The 27,969-nt window shown below is 37.4% G+C and overlaps 2 protein-coding genes across 3 annotated transcripts; both read right to left on the reverse strand.

Moving 5' to 3' along the window:
• Window positions 1-790: 790 nt before the first annotated feature.
• cracdla (cracd like a) lies at window positions 791-23,471 on the reverse strand. 2 transcript variants are annotated; one of them, XM_079821133.1, is made up of 11 exons: window positions 23,411-23,471; window positions 18,965-19,144; window positions 15,819-15,891; window positions 15,547-15,676; window positions 13,986-14,112; window positions 12,601-12,759; window positions 12,170-12,358; window positions 10,383-11,832; window positions 8,175-9,133; window positions 2,584-2,701; window positions 791-2,503 (listed from the first exon to the last, which is right to left on the reverse strand). In XM_079821133.1, the coding sequence occupies exons 3-11, from the start codon at window positions 15,874-15,876 to the stop codon at window positions 2,313-2,315; spliced, it is 3,381 nt and encodes a 1,126-aa protein (XP_079677259.1). In that variant the 5' UTR covers window positions 15,877-15,891; window positions 18,965-19,144; window positions 23,411-23,471; the 3' UTR covers window positions 791-2,312. The 2 variants fall into 2 exon arrangements, with proteins under 2 accessions (XP_079677259.1, XP_079677260.1); XM_079821134.1 differs by having other exon boundaries at window positions 792-2,503; window positions 2,620-2,701.
• On the reverse strand, window positions 23,411-25,892 carry mitd1 (MIT, microtubule interacting and transport, domain containing 1). Its single transcript, XM_079821135.1, has 7 exons — window positions 25,375-25,892; window positions 25,188-25,289; window positions 24,756-24,892; window positions 24,558-24,644; window positions 24,369-24,481; window positions 24,217-24,277; window positions 23,411-24,111 (listed from the first exon to the last, which is right to left on the reverse strand). The coding sequence occupies exons 1-7, from the start codon at window positions 25,517-25,519 to the stop codon at window positions 24,010-24,012; spliced, it is 747 nt and encodes a 248-aa protein (XP_079677261.1). The 5' UTR covers window positions 25,520-25,892; the 3' UTR covers window positions 23,411-24,009.
• Window positions 25,893-27,969: the final 2,077 nt, after the last annotated feature.

Here is a 27,969-nt window from a genome sequence, read left to right on the forward strand (position 1 = left end):
TATGTAGTATATCGAAAATTATGAGGTTAAATTCCTAATGTGGTATTATGGTAGTAATTTGGCAATTTGTTTTAAATCGGCATAAATCGATATTGACACTAAAATAAATATAAAACAAATAAAGGGGAACATTTTGATTGTAGCTCCACACAGAGAAAAAGGGTGTCAAAATTGTACCTTTAGGGGTACAACAGCTTGTCGCTGGGGCAGTACCCTTAAAAGGACATATTTGTACCTGTTTTACTCCTAAAGGGTGCATATTAGTACCTTAGAGTACAAATACGTACCTTAAGGCCCTACTATGAACCTTTTTGTGGTAAAAAATGTACAAATGTGTCCTTTTAAGGGTACTGCCCCAGCGACAAGCCGTTGTAGCCTACCACTAAAGGTACGATTTTGACACCCTTTTTCTCTGTGTACCATGGTATCCATCATTTGGTAATTTGTCATTCCAAATGTGGTATTATGGTGTTAATTTGACAATTTTAAATATATTTTATAACTAGTAGCCAATAAAAGTCAATATTGATATAACTTAGAATTAAAAAAAATCCATTATTTTTGTATTGATTATATTCAGTCGATACAAAAAATGACCATGGTATCCATAGGTAATTTGCCTTTTCAAATGTGATGACTTGATATTATAAAAAAAAAAAAAAAACAACAGAAAAATCCTGAAAGTGTCTTACACTGTTTAAAGTAGATCCCATGTTCATTATTATTTGAAAACAATGTATATTATTATTATTATTATTTGTATGATAAATTACAAATCACGGGTCTCTTTAGTAAGTTGAATTTATTGGCCTAAGAAGTTGAGTTTGTATTTTCAAAAGCAAGCTCGAAGTAATTTGATTTATTCTTTGCAGTCACATGTCACATCTATGTGTCAGAAAATTAACAGGTGATACAATGTCACAACAATACATAAAAATGATTGGATGGAATTCATGGAAATAAATAAAATGTGTAATTGGAAAAGAAATAATCAATTAATACTCAAACAACATTTTCACAAGTAAACAATGATACAAGGTGTTAAACCTGAGAAACAATGAGCAACATATTACATGGGAGACAATTCTATAGTTGTTCTGTATGTGTCTGCACATGTGTGAGTGGGTAAAACATACCATCTTTCCCTATTCCTGAGATCTCACTCACTTTTGCTCGAATCTGAACCTGAATCTGTTTTCCTCATTGTCTTTGTCCACCTCTGATCTATGCATTACAAAATACACAAATGTGAATTTACAAAATGTGGTGCATTTACAAAATAGCTGTTAAAGGCACAATATGTAATTTTTCACCGCTAGAGGTCACTTATTCAAAACAAAGGCGCTTGATGGCACCTTGATTTCGTGGAGTACGAAATGCGTATGTGGGGTAAAGCAGCACTGTTTTATCATGTTAGATACATTTGAGTGTGTTGAAAGTTATGTTATAATGCTACTCTGTGCGTTCCCTCAGACACTTGATGCACACTGCAGTAAGCTAGATTGATATTAGACATGGTAAAACATGGTACTCGCGGTAAATCCAGAAAACGAGATTTAAACAATAAGACTAACTGTGTTGAGCTATATAACAATGATTCGTTTTATGTCAATTAATGTCTCCAAACAGTTGCTCAGCTGCATAATAAAACATAATATATTAAAGCGTCTTTGGTGTTTCCATGGTTTCTACAAAATAAAAGCGGAAATTGAGGGCAATATGCACAGACATGGTCCGTGTCCTGGTTAAAATTGCTTATTTCTCTGGATTTAAACATTCTTGGAAACAATTGGGATAATGTACACAAGTCAACAAAATATATAACATTGTTCTAGTGGTTTTTAAATATTTTAATCCAAAAATCTTACATATTGTGCCTTTAACCAGTGTTACAAGAAAATGTGGCTTTAAAGCTCACAGTATACTTCTCCCTTTTGTTTTGTTTCATCACCAGTGTTGGTACCTATTTGCTGTGCATACTTTCATACTTCACATGGAGAGAATGCAAGCAGCTCCCAAGAGAAGGTTTGAGAAGGCAAACAGTATTAAGATGAATGACTGCTGAATGTTCAAGTTTTCCTTAATAATATACATAACCAATAGTGGTTCATCAAGACCACACTGCTTTAACATCAACTTCAAAATCTACTGAAGTTCCACTAAACCACTAACTTGAGCGCCATTCTTTGGATTCAAGTTCAGTATGAAAATGTCCTCAGATTCTCATTTTCAACAGTATACACAGACTCAACCACATCCAACTCAGAATTTTTGTCTTGCACTTGTAAACTCTTCCTCCATGTTTTTTTTTTTTAGTCCATAGTCTTATCACTCCATGCCATGGATTTCCTCTTGGCCAGCTCCATCCAGGATGGTTGGGCACTGCCACGAACAGACTGCAGAGGAGATGATGATGGTGATGATGAAGGTGATGGTGGCACTGGTTTCTGCCATTTATCCTCTCTATCCGTTGACCTCATTGGAACAGAAGAGACTGATGCTTCTAGAAACATCAACACCAAGTATAAGCATATGACTGAATTGTAGAGATCATGTAAAACTCATATTGTATCTCACACTTACGCATTGATACACTTGGGTCGAATCCTGTGCTTGTACCTGAGACTTTTGAGATCGGTCTGAGAGGAACTGTTGATTGAGATGTGCTTCGGGACTCTGATGTGGCTTTCTGCTCACCTGTCTATCGAAATAAGTAAAAAAGGACATCTTAAATTATTCACAAAACAAAACACCACAAACAGGATATACACAACAGCCCCAGATATTGCAAATCCTTTCATTTTATATTAATAATTAAAGCTCAAATGTCTGTTATGTTATCTTAATCAGCTCTGGCCACTAGGGGTTGATAGTAAAACCTGAGCTGTGAGTTGGGAAGAAGGTTAAAGGGAAGTATGAAGAGAACATGCATTGTTGTTGATGCAGTTCTTTTTATTAGTTTCTAGCATAAGAGTAAGACGCAACATTTTGGCGATGATGATGCCTGCTTTGTTTTTGCCATGCCCGGGTCAGCCCTTGGTACCGGTTCATACTTGGCGGAAGATGTTTGAAAATGATCTTTTCGCCATCTATGCTACTGGAGATCTTTCAAAGCATTAGAGGAACATTTTCAGTCTGGTACAAATGTTGACGCCACCAATTCAGACAATGCACTCAATGGCCAGTAAAGGATTTTGTTGCTGCTTTATGCAAACTCAATGTGCAATGTGACTTCAGCGATCGTACGGATGAGATGATACGGGATCAATAAGTGGAGAAAGCATCCTCAGCACGCATTTGCGAGCAACTATCACAGTTAACAGTGAAGAACGCAATGCTGTTAGCCGGCCATACAGAGATCGCTGTGGGGCATGCACAAATGTTACATTTACATTTACATTTATGCATTTGGCAGACCCTTTTATCCAAAGCGACTTACAGTACCCGTATTACAGGGACAATCCCCCTGGAGCAACGTGGAGTAAAGTGCCTTGCTCAAGGACACACTGGTGGCGACTGCTGGGATTGAACCAGCAACCTTCTGCATATCAGTTCAGTTTCAGTTTAACCCACTAGCCCACCATCTCCACATGTTAGATACTGCAGCAGTGCACAAGCTTAAACCTGCTCAGTGCGGTGTGCTACGATGTAATCGGAAATACCACAGAAAATCAACGAGTAAAACACAATCTCTGTCTACTGCAATCCAATTGTAGTTGCTTGCGTTGTGGGTCTAACTCTTACTTTGCCAATGCTCCAAATTACCCTGTCGCTAAAGCAAAATGCAAGAACTGTGGTAAAGTGGGTCATTTTGCAAAGGTTTTCTGCTCAGAGAAGAAAGTGCAAGCACTTGATATCCCTGAGGTTGAGGTTTCTGAAGTTATGCACATGCTTGATGTAGATGGGAACTACAATTAGTTAATTGTCAACAGCCCAGCTCTGGCAATCTTTGGCACTAACATACTTTAGTAACCTGTAATGCTGGATCACAGATTGCCGTGTTCACCCTTCATACGGACCAAGGTATGGTTTAAAGGTGTGGGCCGTGCATCACAAGATGGTCCGCACACCTGCTCTGCTTCAACTATGAAGGGTTGTACACACCAGGATCTGAAAATGTCACAGCAGACTGCCTCTCACGCCTACCCTTACCCACCTGTGAGGATGCTGATGCTACCAACAAACCTGCATGGTGGCATTACTTTCTGCTGAACCATGTGCTCTGTCATTAGCCCCGTTTACACCGAAATTACCCAGAACAATTTGTCCCAGGAACTTTTTTCCCCCCAGACCTGTTGCTGTCTGCGTTTCCATCACGGTCTAAAGTACCATGAAGATTAGCGGTGATGTAGGACTGTGCGCGACTTTCCAGTTCCCGCTGGATTTTGTCCTCTGCATAAAAGCTATATGAAGCCTGAACCTCGTTGTCGGTCCATCGGCCATATTAAACTCCATTGTTGATTTGAATGGCAAACAAGCAAACTTACTGCACGCACCGCAACAGACTTTTAAAAATGCTGTGTGGAGTCAACCAATCAAAATGCTGCAAGAACTTAACCAATCAGCATGTTCAACGCCAAAGTCCCACCCCCAAAAGTTACTGAACTTTGAAAAAGTACTACCTCGTGAGCAGGGACTTTTTGAGGGGGACATTTTTACCTGGAACTTTACCTGGTACCACCCCAAAGTCCTAGCCTGACGTTGTCATACTCAATTCTAGTCAGAATATGAGTCTGAAACTGCTCCGTTGGGCTGTGATTATGGGGCGTGTTTCAACCGAACCAGGAAAGACCTCAATTGGATAGACCTACAACCAATCAGAGCAACGGAGCGACGCATAACGTTAGTTGTCAAATGTCAACAGAACTCAACTGCACACAGTGTTGCCAAGTCCGCGGTTTTGCAGCGGGCTGTTTTTCCATGGGCTGAAGCGACCCCAATTATGTGATATTTAAACCCAGGCAACCCAGCCAAAAAAAAAAAAAAAACATTTTATTGCAGGTATGCACTCACTTTAGTTGACTATTACAGCAAGTTGCCAGAAATAGCATTCGCCAGCAATGTCACTAACTTCCTTGCCACGGCATTCAGCCCTTTTGGCAACCGTTTGGAAATTGTGACTGACAATGGTACAATTTACATATCTTGCCTTCGCTGATTTCCTTGCAAACAGGAATATCAAATATGCTTGTGCCTCCCTGTACTTTCCTCACGATAATGAGGCTGTGGAGCACATGAACCGTGTCCTGAAAGATTGTGTTTAAACGGCAAGCTTGGAGGGTATGCCCTGGAAAACTTCTGTGAGAGATTTCTTGCTGCATTACCATGTTACACCAAATGCCACCACTGGTGTTTCTCCCAGTGAACTCTTCCTTGGATGCAAACTGAGAAAAACCTTACACATTCTACCCACTGGGCCCGCCACTTGTACTGATGCTACAGTGCAAGCTTGTGTCCATGCCTGCCAGTCTCAAGTCAAAACCTTCACTGACATCAAATGCACAGTGAAGCCATCTGTGTTAAGGCCTGGAGACAGTGTATGTGAAGATGTCTACTCATGCGAAAAAGGACAGGTCAAACTTCTGGGGGGAAAGGACAGGACACGTATATCCTTGATGACAGGAAAGTGTGGAACACACAATACACCTTTCATCATGTCCTGGTCAAAGCCATTCAGATAATGACCCTACAGAGGTATCAAAGGCAGTTGTCACACCGGTAGCTCAAAGACAGTCCAGAATTAAACACCCACCAAGACTTTGTTACATGAACTTTACACACATGCACACCATCACTGTTGTTCATTTTTAGGTGTTAATGTTCGATGTTAAATGAAGTATCTACTCTGTACTGTTATTTCTGTGATCGTATGTGTTTGTGTTAAGATGTTTTGTGGTCCGAAGAAAAAAGATAAGAAGAAATATGCATTTCTTTGTGTTATGGAATAAGAGACCTTAATGTACCTTCTACACTGATAACCTTGGTGATTTAGATATGTTTGAATCAGTTGTTCTGTTGGTTATGATGTTGTTCTGGAATTGATTAAGCTATTTAAAAAATATACCTTGCAGTGGGAAATATTCTTTTGTGGCTTAATGTTATGTTGGCTTCATCTGCTCCACTAGGGGTCCGTAGTAAAACCTGAGGTGTATTTGGAGTTGGGAAGAAAGATAAAGGGAAATATGACCTGTGTCCCAATTCAGAGGCTGCCCCCTATACCCTCAATCACTATTCCCTATTTTAGTCCACTTATACAGTTCACTTGAAGGAGTGAATGAAAACAAGTGAGCGAATTCGGACAGCCGGTGTAAATTCACATTACTCTCACACTCATACTATATGGAACATATTTTTTAGTGGTCATGAAGTTATTACTTATTCCAAATAAATACCTACTTATTAGAGAGTATGCGATTTCGGACACAGCCCTTGCTTTGTTGTTGCTGCAGTTCTTTTTATTAATGCTGCCTTCACGTGCTATCGGAATTATCGTAAATACGAGTTTCCTAGGTAAAAATTGCACATGAACGCCCTCTGATGTCGTGTTTACCACTGGGAAGTTCAGAAATAATTTTGATACCCCAATTCCCGAGATGGGCGTGTCATAAGCTTAAACATGGTGGCGGGGAGAACTACTGCTGTGGCAGGTGTGGTTTTATTGTTTTTTTTTCCAAAACAGCTAGGTCGTCTTATCTTGACATTAATGTAGTACATATTTACATGTAAGAGTAATCATATGAAGCGTATTGTATGTTTGGTACACAGCGAAAATAGCCTGCATTTGACTGAAATTACAGAATCAGCAGAAAGCGGACTATCTGGAATGTTTATATGGTTGTCGGTGCATGGGACACTACATATGATGTTGGTTTTAATAAGATTTTCCCAATAAATAGGCATGAATAACCTGGTGTCCACCATGATTCCTGTTCACTCCGACAACAAAGCACTTGAATGCAACAAGCTCGTAATCACGACTTCTAAAGTGGGAATTAGGAAATTTCCGATAGCACGTGAAGGCAGCATAAGAGTAAGATACAACACCGCCCATGGGGCTTTTGTGAGAAATGTCTAAGTGATAAGATTTTTCAGTCAAAGTAAGAAGTATGAACTCTAGTGACACCAGGTGGTTTCTTTTTTCAGTTGAATGTCTTGTTTTTTGCTCCCATGGTAATCATTAAAGTCTCCAGATCTCTCTGGATTATGAATTTCTTATTTTGTGACTTTTGATTTGCAGAAACTTGATTGTATTATGATAACTGGCCTAACTTGTATATTATGTACACTACCATTCAAAGGTTTAGGGTTAGAAAGTTTTTACTTAGTACTTTTTTTTATTCAGCCAGGATGCATTAAAAGGATAAAAGAGTGATAGTAAATACATTTATAATGTTACAAAAGACTTTCAAATAACTACTGATTATTTCAAATAAATGCTGTTCTTTTAAACTTTCTACTCATCAAGAAAAGAAAAAAGTATCATAGTTTCCACAAAGGTTGGCACATCTGTTTTCAACATGATCTCTGAAGGAGACTGGCGTGATGGTTGCTGAAAATTCAGATTTACCACCACAGGAATGAATTACATTTGAAAATATACTTAAATATCCTGCAGAGTTTAGCTCCAACCCCAATTAAACACACCTGAAACAGCTAATCAAGGTCTTACTAGAAACTTCCAGGCAGGTGTGTTGAGGCAAGTTGGAGCTAAACTCAGCAGGACAGTGGCCCTCCAGAACCGACTTTGGACACCCCTATTTTAAATTGTAATTTTTACTGTATTTTTTATCAAATAAATGTAGCCTTGGTGAGCATAGGACATTTCTTGCAAAAACATTTTAAAAAAGCTCTCAAACCTTTGAACAGTAGTGCATGTTGTAATTTTTATATAATAAATTAGGTCATTTTAGATAAGCTAAATGCTAACACTTAAAGTATGCAACAAGTAATATGTAGGATGAAAATGACATAAATGTGCCCAAATAACCCGATTCAATCATGTTCATATACTTGAAGTATGTGAGTAGACATAACATGTTTCCATCATGTGGTACCACTGTCCGTGACTGAATCAGTTTAAGCCAGAGATATATTTTTGACTGTAGTGTTATCTCTCTGGCTTTTATATGACTGAAGAAATCAAGTGTGTTTGGAGATTGCATAATAAATGATACCTTGGTTGCCGCAATTGTTTGAGTCTCCCAGCGCTGCACCAGCGAGGTCTTGTTTCCTAATCCTGCTGCCCACACTGGTCTGCCATCCTCGAGCTCGGTCCCCTTGCCTTGAGGCACAGACGCCCTGTCAGCTTTCCCTGATATTACGGTGGGCTCTCCCCCCTCATTCTGAGGCTGATCCTTTGACACAGTATCGGCAGACTGTTGGGAGACTAGGCGGGATGTTAACTTTGGGCTTGAAGACAAATGTGGATAACCTGGGGGAGGTGTGGGACGCAGTATAGCCTTTGTGGGGGTCTGTGATGCTGCTCGCAGTGGTGATGACTGTGGTGCACATGCTTGTGCACATGCCGTGAGTACGGCTTGAGTGGTGGACTGAACGTTTGATGTACATGATGTAACTGTAGACTGAGTTGGTTTTGTTGTTGAATTAGTTTTGGATTGAAACTGGACTTCTCTGGTACTTTCAATTTGAGATTGGCTACTGGTTGTCTGAGTTGAATTTGCTGAAGTTTGGCTAGTTGTTGCTCTAGTCTGAGGTTGCATTGGAGTGGTATATTGTGTGGATCTTCCAGAGGGCTGTGCAGATGGCACTTGTTTTGTTTCTGTAGGTCTCAAAGGAGGTTGTGTAGCTGTCGGCTGGCTTGTAATGTTCTGAATGATTCTTGGATTGGCTTGTGAAGTGGATGTTTGCATTTGTGGTTGTGTTGTGGTCAAGGTTGTTGGTCGTGATTGCAAGCTAGGAAACTCAGGCAGTCTACTGGTAAAAAGCTGTTGTAGACTTCTGGTCTTCTCTCTGGCCATGTCCATCCAGGACACCTCTGAAGCTGTAGATGTTGGTGCATTCTCCTGAGAGGACACTGCTGTAGTCTCTTCTCGAGGCAAGTCTGTATCTTCTTTAGGAGGTGAAGGTACAATCTTAGTGTCTTTGCTGGCTGGTGATGAGGGTTGAGGAGGTTCTGAAAATATATAAGAATATCTATTTATCAAAATACCATGCAGCTTATTTCAGTCTTAACCATCCATTTGCATCGAAAGAGGTTATTTAACCAACATGGGTAACATGGTGTGAAATTGGGTATGACTTTGAAACACAGATGTTGTTTACATGCTACTAAGACTCTCAAACAAATCTAAAGATTCTAAGGTGCATCCCAATTCCTTAAATAGTGGAGGGAGAGGAACTATCAGACTCTGATGTTAGATGACAAAATAATCCTTATAAAATTCATACACTAGACCAGGGGTGGGCACTTCCAGTCCTGGAGTGCCACTTTCCTGCAAAGTTTAGCTCCAACCCTGATCAAACTCACCTGCCTGTAGCCTTCTAGTATTCCTGAAGACATTGATTATCTGGTTCAGGTGTGTTTGATTAGGGTTGGAGCTAAACTCTGCAGGACAGTGGCCCTCCAGAACTGGAAGTGCCCACCCTTGCACTAGACAGTTGAGTACATAGTGCATAGTATGTCATTTGGGACACAACTTATGAGTCTATATGATTCAAAATATTCTGATTCTACAAATCAAACACTTTTGTTTAGGATTTGGAATCAAGATTTGTTTACCCGTATAATTAGAAAATACAGTAGAGAAAAGTAAATCAGTGCAGTTACTTATTGTAGTAAGAATAGTCCTTTTTCAAAATATTTACTAAATTAAATGTTACCACAATCTTTATAGTTAAGGGCAATAAATGGATTGTAATGGAGCATTAAGCAACCAGAATCCTAAAATGATTTATGATTCCCCAGCCTATTTTTCTAATAATCATGTATCACTACTCCCTGTACTGATCTGCTTATCACTACTTTTTTTAAATTATACAAAAATTGACTAATCATTAATAAGGAAATAAAGATAATAAAGACTTTATTGGTTTAATGAATTAGTAAAGTAATTTGTCAGTTCAATCAGAAGAGGTATAACTTGAACAGAGATGTATGAGCACAATCTGCCATTTGTTTACTCAGTTGAGTAACCACTATCAGTGTAATTACAGACAGAGTCAGATGGGCACAGATAAACATTTGGACGAAGAAGCTTTCTAAATGCTTTGAATCAGACAAGCACACACAGACTGTTTCCTGGTATGACCTGAAATATCATCCTCATACGATATGTATCTGTTCACATTTGTCGTAATTGCAAACTAAATAATTCAGAGGATTAATCTCCAGGCACCATGGGAAACCACAAAAAGAAACTCACCAGCATGTCTGAGAAAGCCAGCTCTCTCTTTGTCTCTACAGAAACCCTTGGGTGGTGAACTGGAGAACTGAACTGAGGTTGAGGACTCATCGGCTTGGAGAGAAGGGTTTTTGAGTTTAGCATGGAGTCTTATAGACCCCGGGCCAGTGTGTTGATCTTCAGGTTCTACGTAACTGGTTGAATCAGACTGTGAGGCCAGAGGTGGAGTCGGCGAACTGACTTCAACATTGTGGCGTTTTGCCTTGTCTTCTGATTGAGCTTTGTCCAAACGAAACTTTAGCGAAAGAGAGGTAGAGCGAAGCTTCACTCCAAATGCATTTGTAGTCTCCCTCTCTTTTCCCGCATTCATGTCTTCCATCACATCCTCAAATGCCTCTGTTGCCTCTTGTACTTCTTCCTCAGTAGCCTCTACACCAATATCCTGCATCTTGTTGTCCTGACTCTCCTCTTTTGTTGGTATCACTGGATCGGTGTCTATTTTGTCTTCCTTCTTTGATGCTGGTGGTAAGTTAGCACATGGGTCTTTAATTGTTTTCTCAACTTGTGAACTAACCTGTCGCTCTATCTTGAAATTTAAAGAAGGTTTAGTAGCTTCTGCAGCTTCTTCGTTAGGTCCAGCTTGCCTAGCTACTCCAGTGAAGCTTGCAGTCCTCAGCCGCTCCTGATTCTTGTCTGAGACATTGAAGTGGAATGATCCAGACACAGTTTTCTGGTGCTTTATGGATTCTTTTTGAAGGCGATCTTCCTGACTAACAGCCGACGCTGTGCTGACTGGCTGAAGAGTCTTGGACTCCGGTTTTTCATCTGTAGTTGGTGCGGTTCTTCTCAAAGATGATGGTCTTAGATTTACTCCACAAATCACGTTGGCCGGAGCATGAGTAGAGGCCAGACGATCTTCTGTATTTACTTCATTCTGAACACTATATTTGCTCAATGTTTCCATCCTGTTTTGTATTTGCATAGCATTAGACTTCTCATCTTTCACGAGACTCAGTTCTGGTGTGGTACTCACATCTGGTCTCACAGTTGGCACAAGGTTACTTTGGCTGTTCTTGAGAAGTTTGGAGCTATTGAGCATCTCACCTACTTCTCCTTTTCCCTTTCTATCAACTGGATCCACAGGGACTGGCGGTTTGGCTACTGGAGACTCATCTGGAAACATCTCTCTTAGGTTAGGGCTCGGAGGTGATGTGGATAGGACTTTTTTCTCAAGCTCAGGTTCAGCAGAAACTTGTCTACTATCTCCAGCAGTCTGCAGAGACATTAAAGGTGAAACTGGAAAACTCTTGATCTGTAAAGCTGAAAGCCTCTCCCCCGGGCGCAAGACCTGAGAGGAATAAGAGCGAGCGCGTGGTATCTCTTTTACAAGAGCCAGCCCTTCCTCTTCCACCCTCATAGTCAATGAACAGTCCAGATTGTTCAAACTCTCAGATCGTGCTCTGCTTTCAGTCTGCATAGGAAATACAAGGTGAGAGGAAAAAAATAGGTAAATATCATTAGGAAAAGCTATTCAATATGAACTGTTATATGGAAATGGAAAAGATCAAAATTTCTGTTTTTCCAAAACCATTAGGGTGCTGCAGGAATAAGTCGTAAAACCCAGAAATGAGATCATCCTGAAGTCATGTCAATGGATTTTTGGTTAAAAGCCTGAATAAGGTTTGTGTTTAATACAAGCTTGTGGTGTTTTCAAGTTTGTCCTACAAAAATACATCATCACTGCAGCGCTCTATAGAAATGGATAATATGTTTAGAAAGGACCATGAAAAAGACACTGAAGTGATCACCCTCTTGTTCTTGGCACTGGCCCTTTGGTTCTTAGGTTTGAGGGACATACGGTGACGGGCGGCAGAGTTGTCCAGGAGGGAAGTGAACCGTGGAGGGGTGCTGAAGTCTACCCCTGAGCCAGGGGCAAGTGGGGTAAGGGATGCAGGTGCTGGGCTGATTGGTCGAGGAGAGAGAGGCTGTGAAAAGGCCTTGAAGGTGAAGACAAGCACACAATTAATACAATTAAGCAAGAACAGGTAGTTCCAGCAGTAATGGAGACACAAAATGGATAATAGGTTTAGCTACAAAACCCATGCAGATGTCTGATCAATGATTTTTTAGTCTGAAAGGCCAAAGCTGTGCAGATTTACCAATACATACACATTCATTACAAGACACTACGTCACAATAAAGATACTGAGATACTGCTGCTATATTATAGAACAAGCACCTTCGATATGCTCATGTATAGTCCTTCACCGCGGGACACTTCAGGGGGGCTACGAGAAAAGCCGTCATCTTCTGAACTTCCACCTAAGTCTTCACAACGCTTAATGGGCAACAGAACGGAGGGAGGACCTAGATGCATCTTCTGCTGCTGAAGTTTAATCTGATCAACCGGGTGGGAAAAAAAGACCTTTCAATTTCATTGTCTTAATAAAAACAGTTTGAAACACATTTGTCAATCACATTGATGTCTGTTTATAAAGTGTGCAATACTTCAAGGGGACATATCATGAAAATCTGACTTTTTCTGTGTTTAAGTGCTATAATCGGGTCCCCGGTGCATCTACCAACTCAGAAAACGTGCAAAAGGACAACCCAGTAACTTTGTTTTGGTAAGCCTTTTTCTACAAGCATGTGAAAAAAAGAACTGCTTAGATTTCTCTTCCCTTCTGACGTAGGAAGGGGATCTATTATAATATTACTGCCCCTTAATCTGCACGTTTGCACCCACAGCACTGACAGACTGTTCTGTATTAGCATAGTTAGTTTCCGCCCTCAGTAAGTTGTACGCTATTCCTATTTTCTCCGCGCTCAAGCAGCTTTAGCGACAACAATGTCTTGTAAGCAATTCAGGTGCATTGCCTGAACAAGGGACAATTCAAGGCCGGTTTTGCTAAAAAGTTAAAGCTCAAGGGCGGATCAGTGCCAACTGTTCGTGATATATCTTATAGTCTCCGGAGCGACACTGGTCACGCACGGCAGTAATGAAAGGGAGAGCGTGCACTTTATTACAGTTTATCGGAGTTGTTTTATGGACATACATTTTACCAGTTAATTAAACACCCCCTGAAAAGGCATAAGGTCTGTATATATTTGTTTACTGTTAGTTGTAAGGAGTGTTTTTGTGTAATTCGCTGTATGTGCTAATGATAATGCAAGGGAGAGAGAGTGTTTATGGATAAGACTTTAATGCGCTCTTCTTGTACTGCTTTATTCAGCTCTTACAGTGATTTTCTGGAATGAAAACAGATGCTTTATCTTTTGGTTGATGAACAATAAACCTAATAAAACTCATCAGTAATGTTTTGGCCATCATTCGGATGCATCTGCTACAACATGATTCTACTAATAGTAGATAAAAGCTAGATGGCAACATAAGTTAAAACCAGAATTAAACCAAACTATACCTGTTCTCAGTTCTCTGTAGGCATTATTGTCCGAGTCCGGTTCGAAATTGTATTTTGAGCTAAAACTTGACCTACACACTTCTAGGGACATCAGAGCCTTATTTTACATCTTGTAAAAAGGGGCATATGTCCCCTTTACGCTAGAACAAATGTGTTTTTAGAACAAATGATACCGAGTTGTGTGAGTTTTGTGTGTACTCACCTGAAGAGCTTGAATTTTGCCATGAATGTTCTCTTGAGACAGAATTCTTAGCGGTTCAGTGTCCGAATGACTGTGCTCTGCCTGAAAAATGCTGTCATGTGAAAATGCCCGGGATCCCATGGAGCAACTTTGAAGAAAATGTAAGAAGCAAAGAAGAAGAAAAAAAGTACACTTTACCATGCTATTAAAAAGAGTACCTTTCGAGAAAATAATATACTCTAAAGAAATAGAACTGAATAGGAACTGAATGTTTAATAGGAACTGATTGTAAAAAATTTTGGACACTTAATTTCATGTTAATTGCAATTAAATGAAAATGTATCATAATTTAAATTTATATTAAATGCAATTATAGCTGAACCACTAAAGTAGGTAGGCTACTTTTTTACATAATTACTATTGTCTTTGAAATATGGTTAGGGTGTACTGCCGAATGTACCAACAAGCATTTATAGTAAACTAAAATATACTTTAATGTCTGTGGCAGAGGGGGCGTGGTTTAGCGAGGGAGAGTGGCGGTGAGTAAGTAGGTCAAGTTCAAATGATGAACACCTGGGTTTGATTACAGTGATTGGCGTGGAGAGACGGTATAAAACCAGAGGGAAATCATCAATGGAGGAGAGAGAGAGACTGACTGGGAACTCGTGTGGGAACTCGTGCGGACACTGGGAGCTAGAAAGCTGAGAGAACAGATTGTTGGAAACAAGTTATATAGTTCTGAGTTATTGAGCGCGCTGTGAGCGCACAAAGAGAGTTCTGAATAAAAGCACGAGTTCCAGTTACGCCGACCCTTGTCTTCTTCCTCCTTGCTATTTGAACTTTGTTACAATGTCATTCTATTGAAACTTGTATGTAATTTATTTAAATACATTTGTAATGATGAATGATGCAATTTAGTGCATTCAAAATACATTACCTTTGATTGTAATATCAAATAAAACACTACAGTTTAAATTAATATTAAGTACATCACATGTGCGTTAGCATGTCAGTAAACATCAAAATAAATGTACTTCTTTAAAGCACATCAAAAGAGTATTAAAATATGATTCAAAATGTACTTTAAAGTTAAACTTATTAATAGTGTACTTAAGTGTGTAAAGAAACAGTCAACTCTCTTTAAAGGGATAGTTCACCCAAAAATGAAAATGGTGTCATCTCTTACTCACCCTCAAGTTTTTCCAAACCTGTATGAGTTTCTTTCTTCTGTTGAACACACACAAACTACTATACACTACTATGGAAGCTGGCTGCCGTCAACTATTTGATTACCAACATTCTTTAAAATATCTTCTTTTGTGTTCAACAGAAGAAAGACACTAATACAGGTTTGGAACAACATAACAGTAAGTACGTGAACTATCCCTTTAAGTACACTTAAGTGTCCTTCCATTTCATTAATATCCTATTATATGCAAGCACACTTTTAAGATTAAGCACACTACAAAAGCACATTCAATAAAATAAGCACACAAAGGAGCATCAAATCATCCTGAGCTTTAACTGGTTTTAAACTAACCAAAATTTTCATCCAATGCTGACAATCAATGTGAAAACTTACTCTGAATCTTCCATACCCCATGTGATGTCACTTTCTGACTGACTCTGCTTCATGCCACCGTCGTCCTCTTTCCTCCTTATCTTCCCGAACAGGCGTGACTTAAAAGACTTTAACCTAGACTTCTTCCTTCCTAAACATTAAACATATCATGCCTTTAAATGGATTTCTATATTACAGTAAACCGACAGTGAAATAAAAGAGACAAACATATACTTTTTTTTAGAACTGCCTATACTGATAACAGCATTGAGCCTTATTGAAAAACTTCTGACCTGTTAAGTCGTCACTGCCTTCTCCCTCTGGGTCTCCTGAAGCCTCCAGAACATTCATCTTCACCGGTTACAGCTGTTAATGAGGACAGTTGCACAGAAATCAGACAAGATAGAATGAGGAGTAAAACAGAAATACAGGTGGGGTTGGGAAAAACGTCAGTGGAAATGTTCTATTAGTAAAAGTATAGAAAATTATTGTTTAATATTATTAACTGTTAATTGTTATTCTTAAACTCACAACAAACTATGAGAGCTGTTCTTCAAATGAGAAGAGTATATTGTCATGTGAAATACTTGAGGTACAGTATGTTATATCTATGATATGGAAACAAGGTTAAATTCTCTCTGCTTGTGATTTGTATCTGATAAGAGAATGCTTTTCCCAATCCAACAGAGACCAAAGGTTCCTTTTGTAGTCATATTTTCCATGTGACCAGACGGGTGCCTTCATCTGCACAACCGACAATTATGTATGTTACAAACATACTACTGTTCAAACGTTTGAGATCATTAAGATTTTTATTAAAGAAATTAATAATACAGCAAGGATTCATTAAATTGATCAAAAGTACAGTAAAGACATTTATAATGTTACAGACCATTTCTATTTTTAAAAAATCATTTTCTTTTGAACTTTCTATTGATCAAAATATCCTGAAATCATGTAACACAGTTTCCACAAAAATATGAAGCAGCACAACTGTTTTTAATATAGATAATAATGTTTTTTCAGCAGCAAATCAGCATATTAGAATAGATTCTAAAGGATCATGTGACACTAAAGATCTGAATCCCATAAAGCATATTATTAAAAGCTGATTAGTGGTAATCTTTTCTCATTGTCACAGTCATTTTTATTTAGAAACTGTGCTACTGTACAAAACCATGTGTCACTTAATATCAAACCCCTCTGAATTCTTCCAGGAATCAATTGTCTTGTTCACATTGAAATTAAGTGAAATGTGTGAGACGGTCACGTCCTTATTCTGGACAATGTGCGTCACACTTAGTTCAATCTTATGGCCGTCTGTATCCTTTATTATGACAACAAACCTTTCTTATCACTGACCATGCCTTGATAATGCAGATATGCACTAACAGAAAAAAAAACATGCAAAGTCCATCGAGTCCTTACCTTATAAAGACATCTGCTGTCTATTGTGAAATAAACTCAGTATGCAATCAAATAAATCTAAATAAAATAAGTCTTCATGTTTGGGTATATAGATTGAATTATTGTGTGGTTAAGGGATTTTCTTTAAAAACTTTGGGGGGTGAATAAAAACCCTAATGCACACTTTGCAGTGGATAAAAGAAATGATGAATACATAATCAGCAGGTAACAGCTTGTCAACATGTGCCATTTTTCCTTAGTGGAAGCATTCACTGCCTATGTCAAAAAAGGCTGATATACCTACAGTAGCATCAGACACAGATCACATGGAATATGAGGATAATCTTTGGGCTGGATGACATTGCATAGCGATCACTGTAAAGTTTCACTGAGTACTAATCCTACAACTACAGAATAATCTTAAACTTCTGGCATGACAAATAAACACACACTGTGCAGAAAAATAGTGGCCAAAAGTCAAAAGTCTTCTTCGTTCAAAAGTCTGGGGTAAGATTTTTATGCTCACCAACTCTGTATTCAATTGATTAAAAATTAAATATTAATACGATTTAAAATACTGTAACTGTTTTCTATTATAATTTAAACTATAATTTATTCCTGGGATGGCAAAGCTGAATTTTCAGCATCATTACTCCAGTCTTCAGTGTCACATGATCCTTCAGAAATCATTGATTTGATTATTTGGTGCTTTAGAAACATTTCTTATTATCAATGTTGAAAACTTTGATGAATTCTTTGATGAATAGAAAGTCCACAAGGCACACTTTACTGTCACTTTTGATCAATTTAATGCATCCTTGCGGAATAAAAATATTAGGTAGCATTTTATTTTACAGTCCTGTTCCCCATGCTCAATAAGTGACAAAAAAACCCACATATTTTCCTATTTACATGTTGTGATTTGTATAGTTACATCGTGTACTAAGACCGATGGAAAATGAAAAGTAGCGATCATACCATGAGTGCAGCGGAGCAATGATATTACGCAACCCTTGAAAATAGTCCCCAGCACGCTCTCTGTGCAAGCAGGTTGTCACGTTGGTTATGTTGACGGAAGTTAACCTATTTTCAGGCGCTGTGTAATATCATTGCACCGCTGCACCCATGGTACAGCACAAAGTTCCTTGATTATTAAGCAGGGATGAGAGTATAGTTCCTAGCCATATCGGTCTAGAAAATCGCAACTTTTCATTTTCCGTCTGTCTTAGTACACGATGTAACTACACACATCACAACATGTAAATAGGAAAATGTTAGCGTTATTTTGTCACTTATTGAGCTGTAGGCTAGCTGGAGCTGTTTACCTCCAGTCTTTGTGCTAAGCTAGGCTAGCGGTGGGTGCGTCAGACAGAGTTATGGCCGCACGGAGATGAGAATGGTATGTATGGACTTATCTAACTCTGGGGGATACGGTGAATAAGTCCCAAAAAGTCGGCGTGTTCCTTTAACCGTGCTTTAACAATGCTACATTTTTCTTTATATCCTAATCATGTTACAACATGTATTATTTACTTCAGTGAGTTCATTGTTTCTGCCTTAAATTCACACATTGTTTAAATGAATACATTGTTAGCTAACTGCGTGATTTGTATATGTACATTTCTGAAATACATAACTTGGACACAGTCACCCTGATAAAAGATCACTCTAAATTGTAATGTAGACACATTAATTTTCTGTAAAGCTGCTTTGTGATGTATTGTGAAAAGCGCTATACAAATAAATGTGAATTGAATTAAATTTGAGTTACCTTATATTACCCAGTACTAAGTACACGTAAGTGCATGCACTGTAAAATAAAGTGCAATAAAATAAGAACTTTCTTTTTCTTCAAAATCTTACTGACCCCAAGCTTAGTGTACATTAATACTAATGATTGGCTTTACTGTTTAAGTAATTAATATTATATACAGTGTAAATTATTAATTAGATGTGAACGATGATATACTGTAATTAATTACCCTGGAAAACAAAGCACTTCAAATAATATTAAGCAAGAAAAAAGACTTACTTTGACAGTGAAAATCCTTCTTTTTCCTCTTTTCCGTTATTTAGCTTTTGTTCTCGTTTTTAAAAGAAACACATGTCCTTACATCCAATGAACCATGGCAGTTCTTCCTCAGTCACAAACATGCAGAGAGATGGAGGAACTGGAAAACAGACCGGAGAAAGGGCAAAATCCAGATAGGTACTGGCAAAAGAGAAAGCAAGGAAGAGGTAAAGGAAAAGCAGGCTCTGACAAAAAGCCACATTGATGTTTGGTAGTGAGGAGTTGGACACACACTGACTGTCAAACTCTGTTACATTTCTAATACACGCTTTTCCTGCACGCGTAAGCTCTTTACTAAACACTAAACAGCTTTTGGAGCACAGAGAGTGTACTGCTGCTGGCCAAATGCAGAGGCATCAGTCAATACAACACAAGCACTCGACCAGCAAGAGAATGTGTGTATATGTTGATAGAATAAGCATAAGGAAGCTATTTGGCCCAAAATGCACATTAACAGAGTGAGTTAGGCCTACAGCAGGTAGCCAGGGCATCACGTCTGATTTATATACCTCTTGTGTTTGTAAATGATTTGTATAAGAGATTATTGAAAATATCACCAAGACAACGAACAACTGTCGTCTGTGTAATTTGCATCAACACGTCAGAGTAGTTACGTTTTTGTATGCAAATCAATTCAACACTGTCATGTTCGACTTAAAGGTTGCTATTTAAATGTGGCAAGAATTGATAATATGGTATTTTGTATACGGTATATACACTACAATTCAAATGTATGAGGTCAGTAAGTTTATTTTAAGAAATACATCCTATTATACATGGACACATTAAATGAAGCAAAAAGTGACAGTAAAAACATGCATAATGTTACAAAAGATTCAAATAAATGAAGTTCTTTTGAACAGAATCCTAAGGAACTATATCGCTGTTTCCACAAAAATATTACGTTTTCAACATTGATAATAATAAATGTTTCTTGAGCAGCAAATCAGCATGTTAGAATGATTTCTGAAGGATCATGTGACACTGAAGACTGGAGTAATGATGTTGAAAATTCAGCTTTGCCATCCCAGAAATAAATTACAGTTCAAAATGTATTATAAGAGAAAACAGTTATTTTGGATCGAAATAGTATTTCACAAATGTACAGTTTTAACTGTATTTTGATCAAATAAATGCAGCCTTGAATAACAGCCTTTTTTCAAAAACATTTAAAAAAAATTCTTACCAACCCCCAAGTTTTGAATGGTAGTGTAAATGCAATACATGGAACAAATATGGGGGAAAATATTGTACTAGTATTAGCCATATTACTTGTGACAGACGAATTTGACGTCAGCAATTAGATATGGAAAGCATTATAACCTTCCTTTTAAAAAATGTGATAAGTCTATTTTGCTGTCCTAACTATACAGTTTGTTGCAATGTATTATTAATATTTATATAGGGTAGAGTAGTGAGTTGAGAACCACTGCTTTAATAAATCAGCATCTGACTGTAATTATCAGTATTGTTGTGTATGACAAGAAATAAATAAACAGACGGTGCTAATCTGTAATGCTGAGATCATAAGAATGTTTAAAATTGTACAGTTAGGTGATATGGTGGAGTTAACGATGTGCTTCGTTTCCTTCTGTGCAGACTGTGTAGACAATGACAGGAGCTCTCAACTCCCTCCTGTGTTACTATAAGTAACTGTGAAAGTAGGCTACAGCCTATTTGAAACGATTAAAAGGTGAGAAAGAAATGACAGACAACTGGCTGACAAAATAAAGGACTCCGTGCATTGTGATCATGCACATGTACATCTCCATCATTGACTTTTTAACCCTAAAAATGTGACTCTCTCAATTAACTACCCATAATCTCCGAGGATTGAACGTTTTGTATCCAGCACTCCACAAAGCACAGAGCAGCTTTGCCCCAGATACAGGCATAAATCTGTGTCAGGATCCAGAGTTGGCCACAAATCCCTCTCCTTTCCTCCTACTGGACAAAAGTCAGCTCAGCATCTGGGTGACTTTCAGCCAGCCTACATTACGCGTCTGGCCTTAGAATACAATCCATCTGTCAATTTACATTTTTATATTCAGACATGCATATTGAGGGGGGTGCAAAAGTAATCAGCACATTTTTCTCATTTTTCTGTAAACCAAATTTTCCAATGAACATTTTACTACTGCTGAAGTGAGAATTTCCTTGCAGGACAAGGAAATATATTACTGTTGCAAGCTAATTGTTTCAGATATTTATTGCCTGTATGCATTTGTAATATTCAGATTTTTATTTAATATTTTACTTATCATTTCCTCTTAAAGGGTTAGTTCACCCAAAAATGAAAATTCTCTCATTAATTACTTACCCTCATGTCGTTCGACACCCGTAAGACCTCCGTTCATCTTCGGAACACAAATGAAGATATTTTAGTTGAAATCTGATGGTTCTGAAAGGCCTCCATTGGCACAATGCACGGTTCACTCTCACGGAATCATGAAGCTTCGAAGCGTTATGAATCAGTGAGTCGAATCATGATTCGGATCGCGTGTCAAACCGCCAAACTACTGAAATTTGGCGACCCAAACTGCTGAAATTTGGCGATCCAAACTGCTGATTCGACTCACTGATTCATAACGCTTCGAAGCTTCATGATTCCGTGTTTTGAAATCGTCATCACTATATAAGTCGTTATTTAGGGTTTTTTTGCGCACAAAAACTATTCTCGCCGATTCATAAAGTTATTGTAGAACCACTGTAGTGAGATGGACTTTGTAACGACGTCTTTAGTACCTTTTAAGGGTCTTGAGAGTGAACCGTGCATTGTGCCAATGGAGGCCTTTCAGAGTCATCAGATTTCAACCAAAATATCTTAATTTGTGTTCCGAAGATCAACGGAGGTCTTACGGGTGTCGAACGACATGAGGGTAAGTAATTAATGACAGAATTTTCATTTTTGGGTGAACTAACCCTTTAAGCAGCAGGATGGTCTATGCCACAAAAAATATTCTACATTAATATTATAACATACTTTGTACATATTGTATAATCGAACCACATTGCACACTACACATTGTTAAGTATATATATATATATATATATATATATATATATATATATATATATATATATATATATATATAATTGGGTTGGATAAGTATGCAGTTGGGTAAGTGAACTCAATGAAAACACACTGGCATACATTCTGACAAGAGTCTGGAGTGAGATTTTAGGCTATTTTTCATGAATGTCAGGGCAAGTTTTCATGTGTTTTTAAATATTTTCTCATTTTAATTTCTAATTTATTATTTATAAATTATGTTATTGTATTGTTGGTCAAAATATTGGTTTTCTATTTTGTTAACAGTTAGAATTTCAGATTGCTATATTGTTTAGATTTTAATTTTCACTTCAACATTCATTTTATTCTGTGAAATAACAACTTTATGTCTACAAAAGTTCACTTTAAAAAATATAAATTGGAGTCAAACAAGATTCTCCCCAATAATATAAAAAAATTTAAGTTTTTTTTTTCATATCTATAATATTATTTACAGATGCAAATCATTATCATCAGGATGAATCTCAAAAAAAAAAGTTAATAAATTTAACTTCAAAATCATAAGAAATAATATTTTTTTTCAAGAAAAGTCCCCATAAAAAAAATCAGGTGTTTAATAAAAATTGTTTACATAATACATTTTTATAAACACTTCTAAATGAATTACTAAAATACAAAAAAAAAAAACGTGTGTGTGTGTGTGTTACAACATTACAGGCTTGATTCTCATGAGAATAGTCATAATTAAAATTAACAAAAAAATCTTAATATGTCCAGGATGTGTTTCATGAGATTCACCCATCATGATTATCATGACTCCAGTCTGTTCCCTTGAGAGATGATGAATAGTGTTATTTAGAGACAATGTTCTATATTTTTCATGAACTGAGATGAGGAGCACATATCGAGTCGAGATTAAGGGCGATTATAGATTTAATCTCCTCCTGCAGAGAATTCACGCGTTTCATTTTATCTGGTTTCTAATATGACAATCAAAAGAAGCATATCTCACACAAAAATTATCCAAGCAAACAAATACAACAACTCAACGCCGTCTGCTTTTGATATAGTTATTGGTATCACACCGCGTCATCAGTCAACAACAGTCTTTATCCCTTCACAAACAGCAATTACAGTTTGAATGCCCCATATAAATATTACTTCATATAAACATATTCAAAAACCCATAAACATTTGTATTATGTATTCATTATTATTATTATTTTTAAATGAGTGTACACGTCCCAATATTGGATTGGTACGTTTTAATTAAAAAAACAAAACAAACCTTACCATAACCACTATAACAATATCTCAAATCATAATGAACACGACAACTGCCATTATGACTGTCCTAAAACTTAATATAAATAAATGTAATCGCGCATACTCACATGCTGGTGTAAATCATTGAGAAAGTGAAGTTGATGTGATCTCTTCACTCGCTCTTGAACTGAGACGCTGGAGCAAAACACCGTCATATCAAGCGATGCGTGACGTTGAACACAATGTGTAATATAACGCAAATCATTCCCTTTTATAGTCTGACTGAAAGTTCATCCAGTGAACACAGGATGGCGCTGATGTTGTACAGAATATATATTTAATCGAAATCAGCATAGCAATTAAAACAATATCCTTACAAAACATTTTTAATTAATGGCACATACTGGCGACTAAAATATTTTACACATTACTAACTTATTTACAACTGCACCTCGGTTTTTAACCATAAATAAAGAGGCAGACCAGATAATGAACCAATAATATCAGTATGTAAAATGTTTAAAAACAGCCGAATAGAAGCAATGAAGCCTCTGCATATTCCCCTGCAATTATCAGCACATTATAAAAAAGACAATACAAGCAAAGACAAAGATAATGGGATCGAAAGGCACAATTTCCCGTCGTCCAGGCAGGTGTGTGATGACTGCATTTGAAACAAAGTCCCATAAATATGCCAGACAGTGGAGAAGCTTCTAAGGCAAGCTTTTTAAGATGAAGTCTTCTTAGTGTGTTTAGTATGAAAAACGTCCACGGTGGTCTCATGACACTCTCTCAAATCATAATCACAGTATCCTAGAGAGAAGCGACCCTTAAAAAAAGAGAACATTCTTATATTTTTATATATCTCTTATGCAAACACTCACAAATAGATAACATTTGACAGCTATAAATGCTAAATGATTATATTAGATACCTTTGGTTTTTTGAAATAATCGAGTCCCCTGCCGATCTTAATTATCCAACCATTATTAAACCTGAGGAAACAAAAATGAATATATACAATTTATGGTTTAATATGATATTATGCCCCAGTGTGTTTACTGTAACATACAGAAACTGATGTACCTGATCTCCCTGTCGTGAATAGTAGAGGAGTACTGAATGTCCAGAGAGATATTTTGACTCCGAAGCGACTGCTTTATTTCTGCCAGGGCATTGGTTTGCGGAGCGGAGCCGTCCTGGAAAACCACATGATTAAGCCAATCTACAGTATCATAACTTATGCCACTTATGTACGAAATGATAAAACTTTACCTCTTCCTGTGAGGTCAGAAGGTGAATCGTCTTTACTTCACATGGACATTTCAGCAGCATTTCACAGAAACGAAGAAAATTATACAACTGCAAAGCAAAACATGTGTAATGTGTTTCACTCTGTAATACAGTTCCTTTGCATCTCAGCATTTTATGAACTCCTGAATCTAGGAGCGCGAGCGCCACTGTAGTCTCTACCTGATGGACATGCCGTACATAGGGGTCCTCCACCCAGACTTCTGTCAGCCCGTCTCTGATGTACGGTTTAAAGAGGGATTCATAGCTGAAACCAGTGGAGCTGTCAGCTATCTTTATCTGCTCATGGTATTTACCCTCTGACAGATAACAATGAGAAAAATTAACAGCCAATGTGAATAGTAAAGGTTAAGTAAACCAAGGGTTTTGCATCATTTAGAGGCCACAGACCAAACTTTTTTTTTTTTACATATAGTTACTTTTTCAAATAAGTAAATCAAGTTACTTTGTTTTCCAATTTATTAACTGACACCTCTCATGTCCCCATGCAATATTATAATGTATTACTTTTAAAAGTAACACTGACCCTACACTAGCAGTCCATTGCGGCCCGTGGCCCCAGTTTAAAACCCCTGGTTTAACCACTTTCTTTACCTTCTTTCAATTTGTTCACATGGTCTTTGATCTGTTCTGCTCGGTTCATGTAGCCCTTGATCTTCTCTCTGTAGTGGACCTTCTTTGAGTCATCTTTAACAGCTAGGAAAACAGTGATTATATTCAGACTACCATTTAAATCCATCAGCAAAAGAGCACATTTACCCTTTTCAAAATGTTGTCATACCTCTCAGTACATCCAACAGGAGCTGAATCCCTTCCTGGTAGCACACCAGAGCCTCCTGTAAGCGTGAGCTGTTATCAAGCTCCACAGCTCTCTTCAAGACAGAGATAGCAGAGCTCTCCATACCTGGGAGGAAATCATGAGCCATGTCTGCTTTCTGTGATGGCTGGAGCGACAGAAGAAGCAGCAGTTCTACAGTCCGGCTGACAGTGGTTCTTACATGTGCATTATGTTATTGTGTAGTCATAGCATAAAGGGGGAAAATAATAATTATGAGAAGCACATCATTGTCAACACTATCCAAGAAAATAAAACCTTGAAAGCATTCCAATTTTGTGGACTTTCGTGATCCAAAGTTACACTAAATCAATGAAATCACATTTACTTTTTAAAAATTATTTAAAATAATGACGCGAACGCGAATAGTACAACTTTCTGAGCGAAATAATCAGTTTTTAATCAGGCGACACTGTACGTTTCCTGTAGGAACTAAAGTGTGGAGATATCCGTGTCTATTATCTGAAGGACCAACTTCCGTTTCCGTTGACCGTAGGGCACTAATAAAAGTCATTATTAAAAGTCAATAACATGGTTTAGCCAGTTACATTATAAATTATAAAAATCCATCGTTCAATAACTTATTGCCCAGAAACATACTGAAACTATAATATTAAATTGACAGATTTGTTAATTTGTCACGAAATGTACTCGATATATTTTAATTGAATTTAAATAGGCTAATGCTCATATTATGTTATCATTATTATATCAGTCCATTTAAGAACATCATGTTTTTTTACATGAATGCATAGGTAACACTAATGTAGCAAAAAATAAATGCACTAATAATAATAGTAATAATAATAATATACAAACAAATAAATAAATGCAACACAGTTAGCACCAGTTCCTTTTTGTTGTAGCCTAGTGTAGTGAATTTGCTAACTTTTGTTATCATTGTCAGACTGGTCTTTTTGTGTTAGGAAGTTCTCAAAGATATAAAATCACAATATCGTATGGAGAGCCGATACTTAAAATAACATGATTCTCATGTAGGCCTATCAATGATACAGCATGATTTTACTGCAAGCAATAATAATATTGACTGATGTAGTTTGTGTTTATATATGTATATATTTTTTCTTTTTTTCCAGAATGAACTGACAATAATGGATGGAACTGATTTTCAGCTTATCTACTGAATTCTCACCACAGTCAGAAAAACAAATGGTGTTGACAGCCCAAATGTTGACAAATGTTTTTTTTTTTTATAAATTATTTAATATTATTCAATAATATTCAATATTAGATTTAAAACTATATTCGGTTTAATCACACATGTATTGCATGTCATAGCCAATTTGCTTTGTAGTTCTTAACTTAAATTGAGGGAAATTATCTTAACTGTGTGAGGACATAAGATTGTGACACAGAAAATAAATGCACAATTACTTACAAACCTAAAACTCACCAGAAGAATATAGATATAGAAGAATATAGAAAAAGGACATCCAAGATAATGTCTGACTTTGCTTGAGTTTTGATGATTTCATAAATATTTCACAGTTTTACAAAAAGATGTGAAACCTTAAATACATATATTTTATATGAACCCTTTGAAACAACAGTATTTTTCTTATTTTCTTGTTTTTCTTTCAAATATACGTTTATTGTAATAAGAAACAGTAAATTAGATATAAATACATTAATATTTAGAATAGTGGAAATTTGATTATTTTTCAAAACTAATGGCAAGTAAACATGTTTAGTCTCTTAAGAGTGTGTGAAATACCCAACGCTCTTCAAAATAAAGGTTCCAAAAGGGGGTATTTGCATCGATGCCATAAATGAACCATTTTTGGTTCCCCAAAGAACCTTTCATTGAACAGTTCTTAAAAGAACTTAAAATAATTTGAATAATCTAAAGAACTCTTTCCCACTATAAATAAACTTTGGATAAACGTGGATGTTAAAGGTTCCTCATAAATAACCTTTAATTGTAAGAGTGGAAGGTTTTGAAATGGCAAATGAATTAAAACATATATTTTGGATATTTATTTTGCCCCTATTACTCATTGAATCTAGTCTGCATGGACATTTTCCCTCTCATCATTGTTCCTGCTTGTTCATAAAGGGGCAACGATGACCACAAACAACATCAGAACATGTGAATGAAAAGCTGGCTCGGGTGCTCCAACAATTTTAACAGCCGAACAAGCCAGTTTTATTCACTGTTATGTGGGTGTAGTAGGGGGTGTTCTTTTAATGTACACAGTTTAAGAGTTGGGTGGAGCCGTATTTAGTGAGGAAGCATTTTATAGCTTAAATGGCTGAGAAGATTGAGTGAGAGCAAAGGACAGATGTGGTCAGGGCAGCTGTGGTGAGGAAACCTAAAGCCTGCTGTCTGACCAGCACCACAGTAACAGCATACTTCCCATTCTTCCTCCAAACCTCAGACCAGCCACGCCATTTCCTCTCGCCAACTGCCCAGAGCTTCCTCCTGCTTTGGCATGAATGGAGGTTGGGAGAACGTGTTCAGTCAGTCTGTGTACAGTTGTAACTATGGAATGTAATTCATTACCATGTCTTTGTGGTGGA

The sequence above is a fragment of the Gobio gobio genome (assembly GCF_949357685.1).
Source record: "Gobio gobio genome assembly, chromosome: 7".
Taxonomy (NCBI): Eukaryota; Metazoa; Chordata; class Actinopteri; order Cypriniformes; family Gobionidae; genus Gobio; species Gobio gobio.

Coding starts and splice junctions, on each gene's coding strand:
- cracdla (XM_079821133.1), bottom strand. CDS start 15,876: ATGAATGTTCTGGAGGCTTCAGGAGACCCAGAGGGAGAAGGCAGTGAC. Junction 14,113..15,546: donor TGGGGTATGGAAGATTCAGA/GTAAGTTTTCAC, acceptor TTTTCTTCAAAG/TTGCTCCATGGGATCCCGGG. Junction 2,702..8,174: donor AAACAATTGCGGCAACCAAG/GTATCATTTATT, acceptor TTATTTCGATAG/ACAGGTGAGCAGAAAGCCAC.
- mitd1 (XM_079821135.1), bottom strand. CDS start 25,519: ATGGCTCATGATTTCCTCCCAGGTATGGAGAGCTCTGCTATCTCTGTC. Junction 25,290..25,374: donor CCTGTTGGATGTACTGAGAG/GTATGACAACAT, acceptor CTGTTTTCCTAG/CTGTTAAAGATGACTCAAAG. Junction 24,482..24,557: donor TTCTGACCTCACAGGAAGAG/GTAAAGTTTTAT, acceptor GTGGTTTTCCAG/GACGGCTCCGCTCCGCAAAC.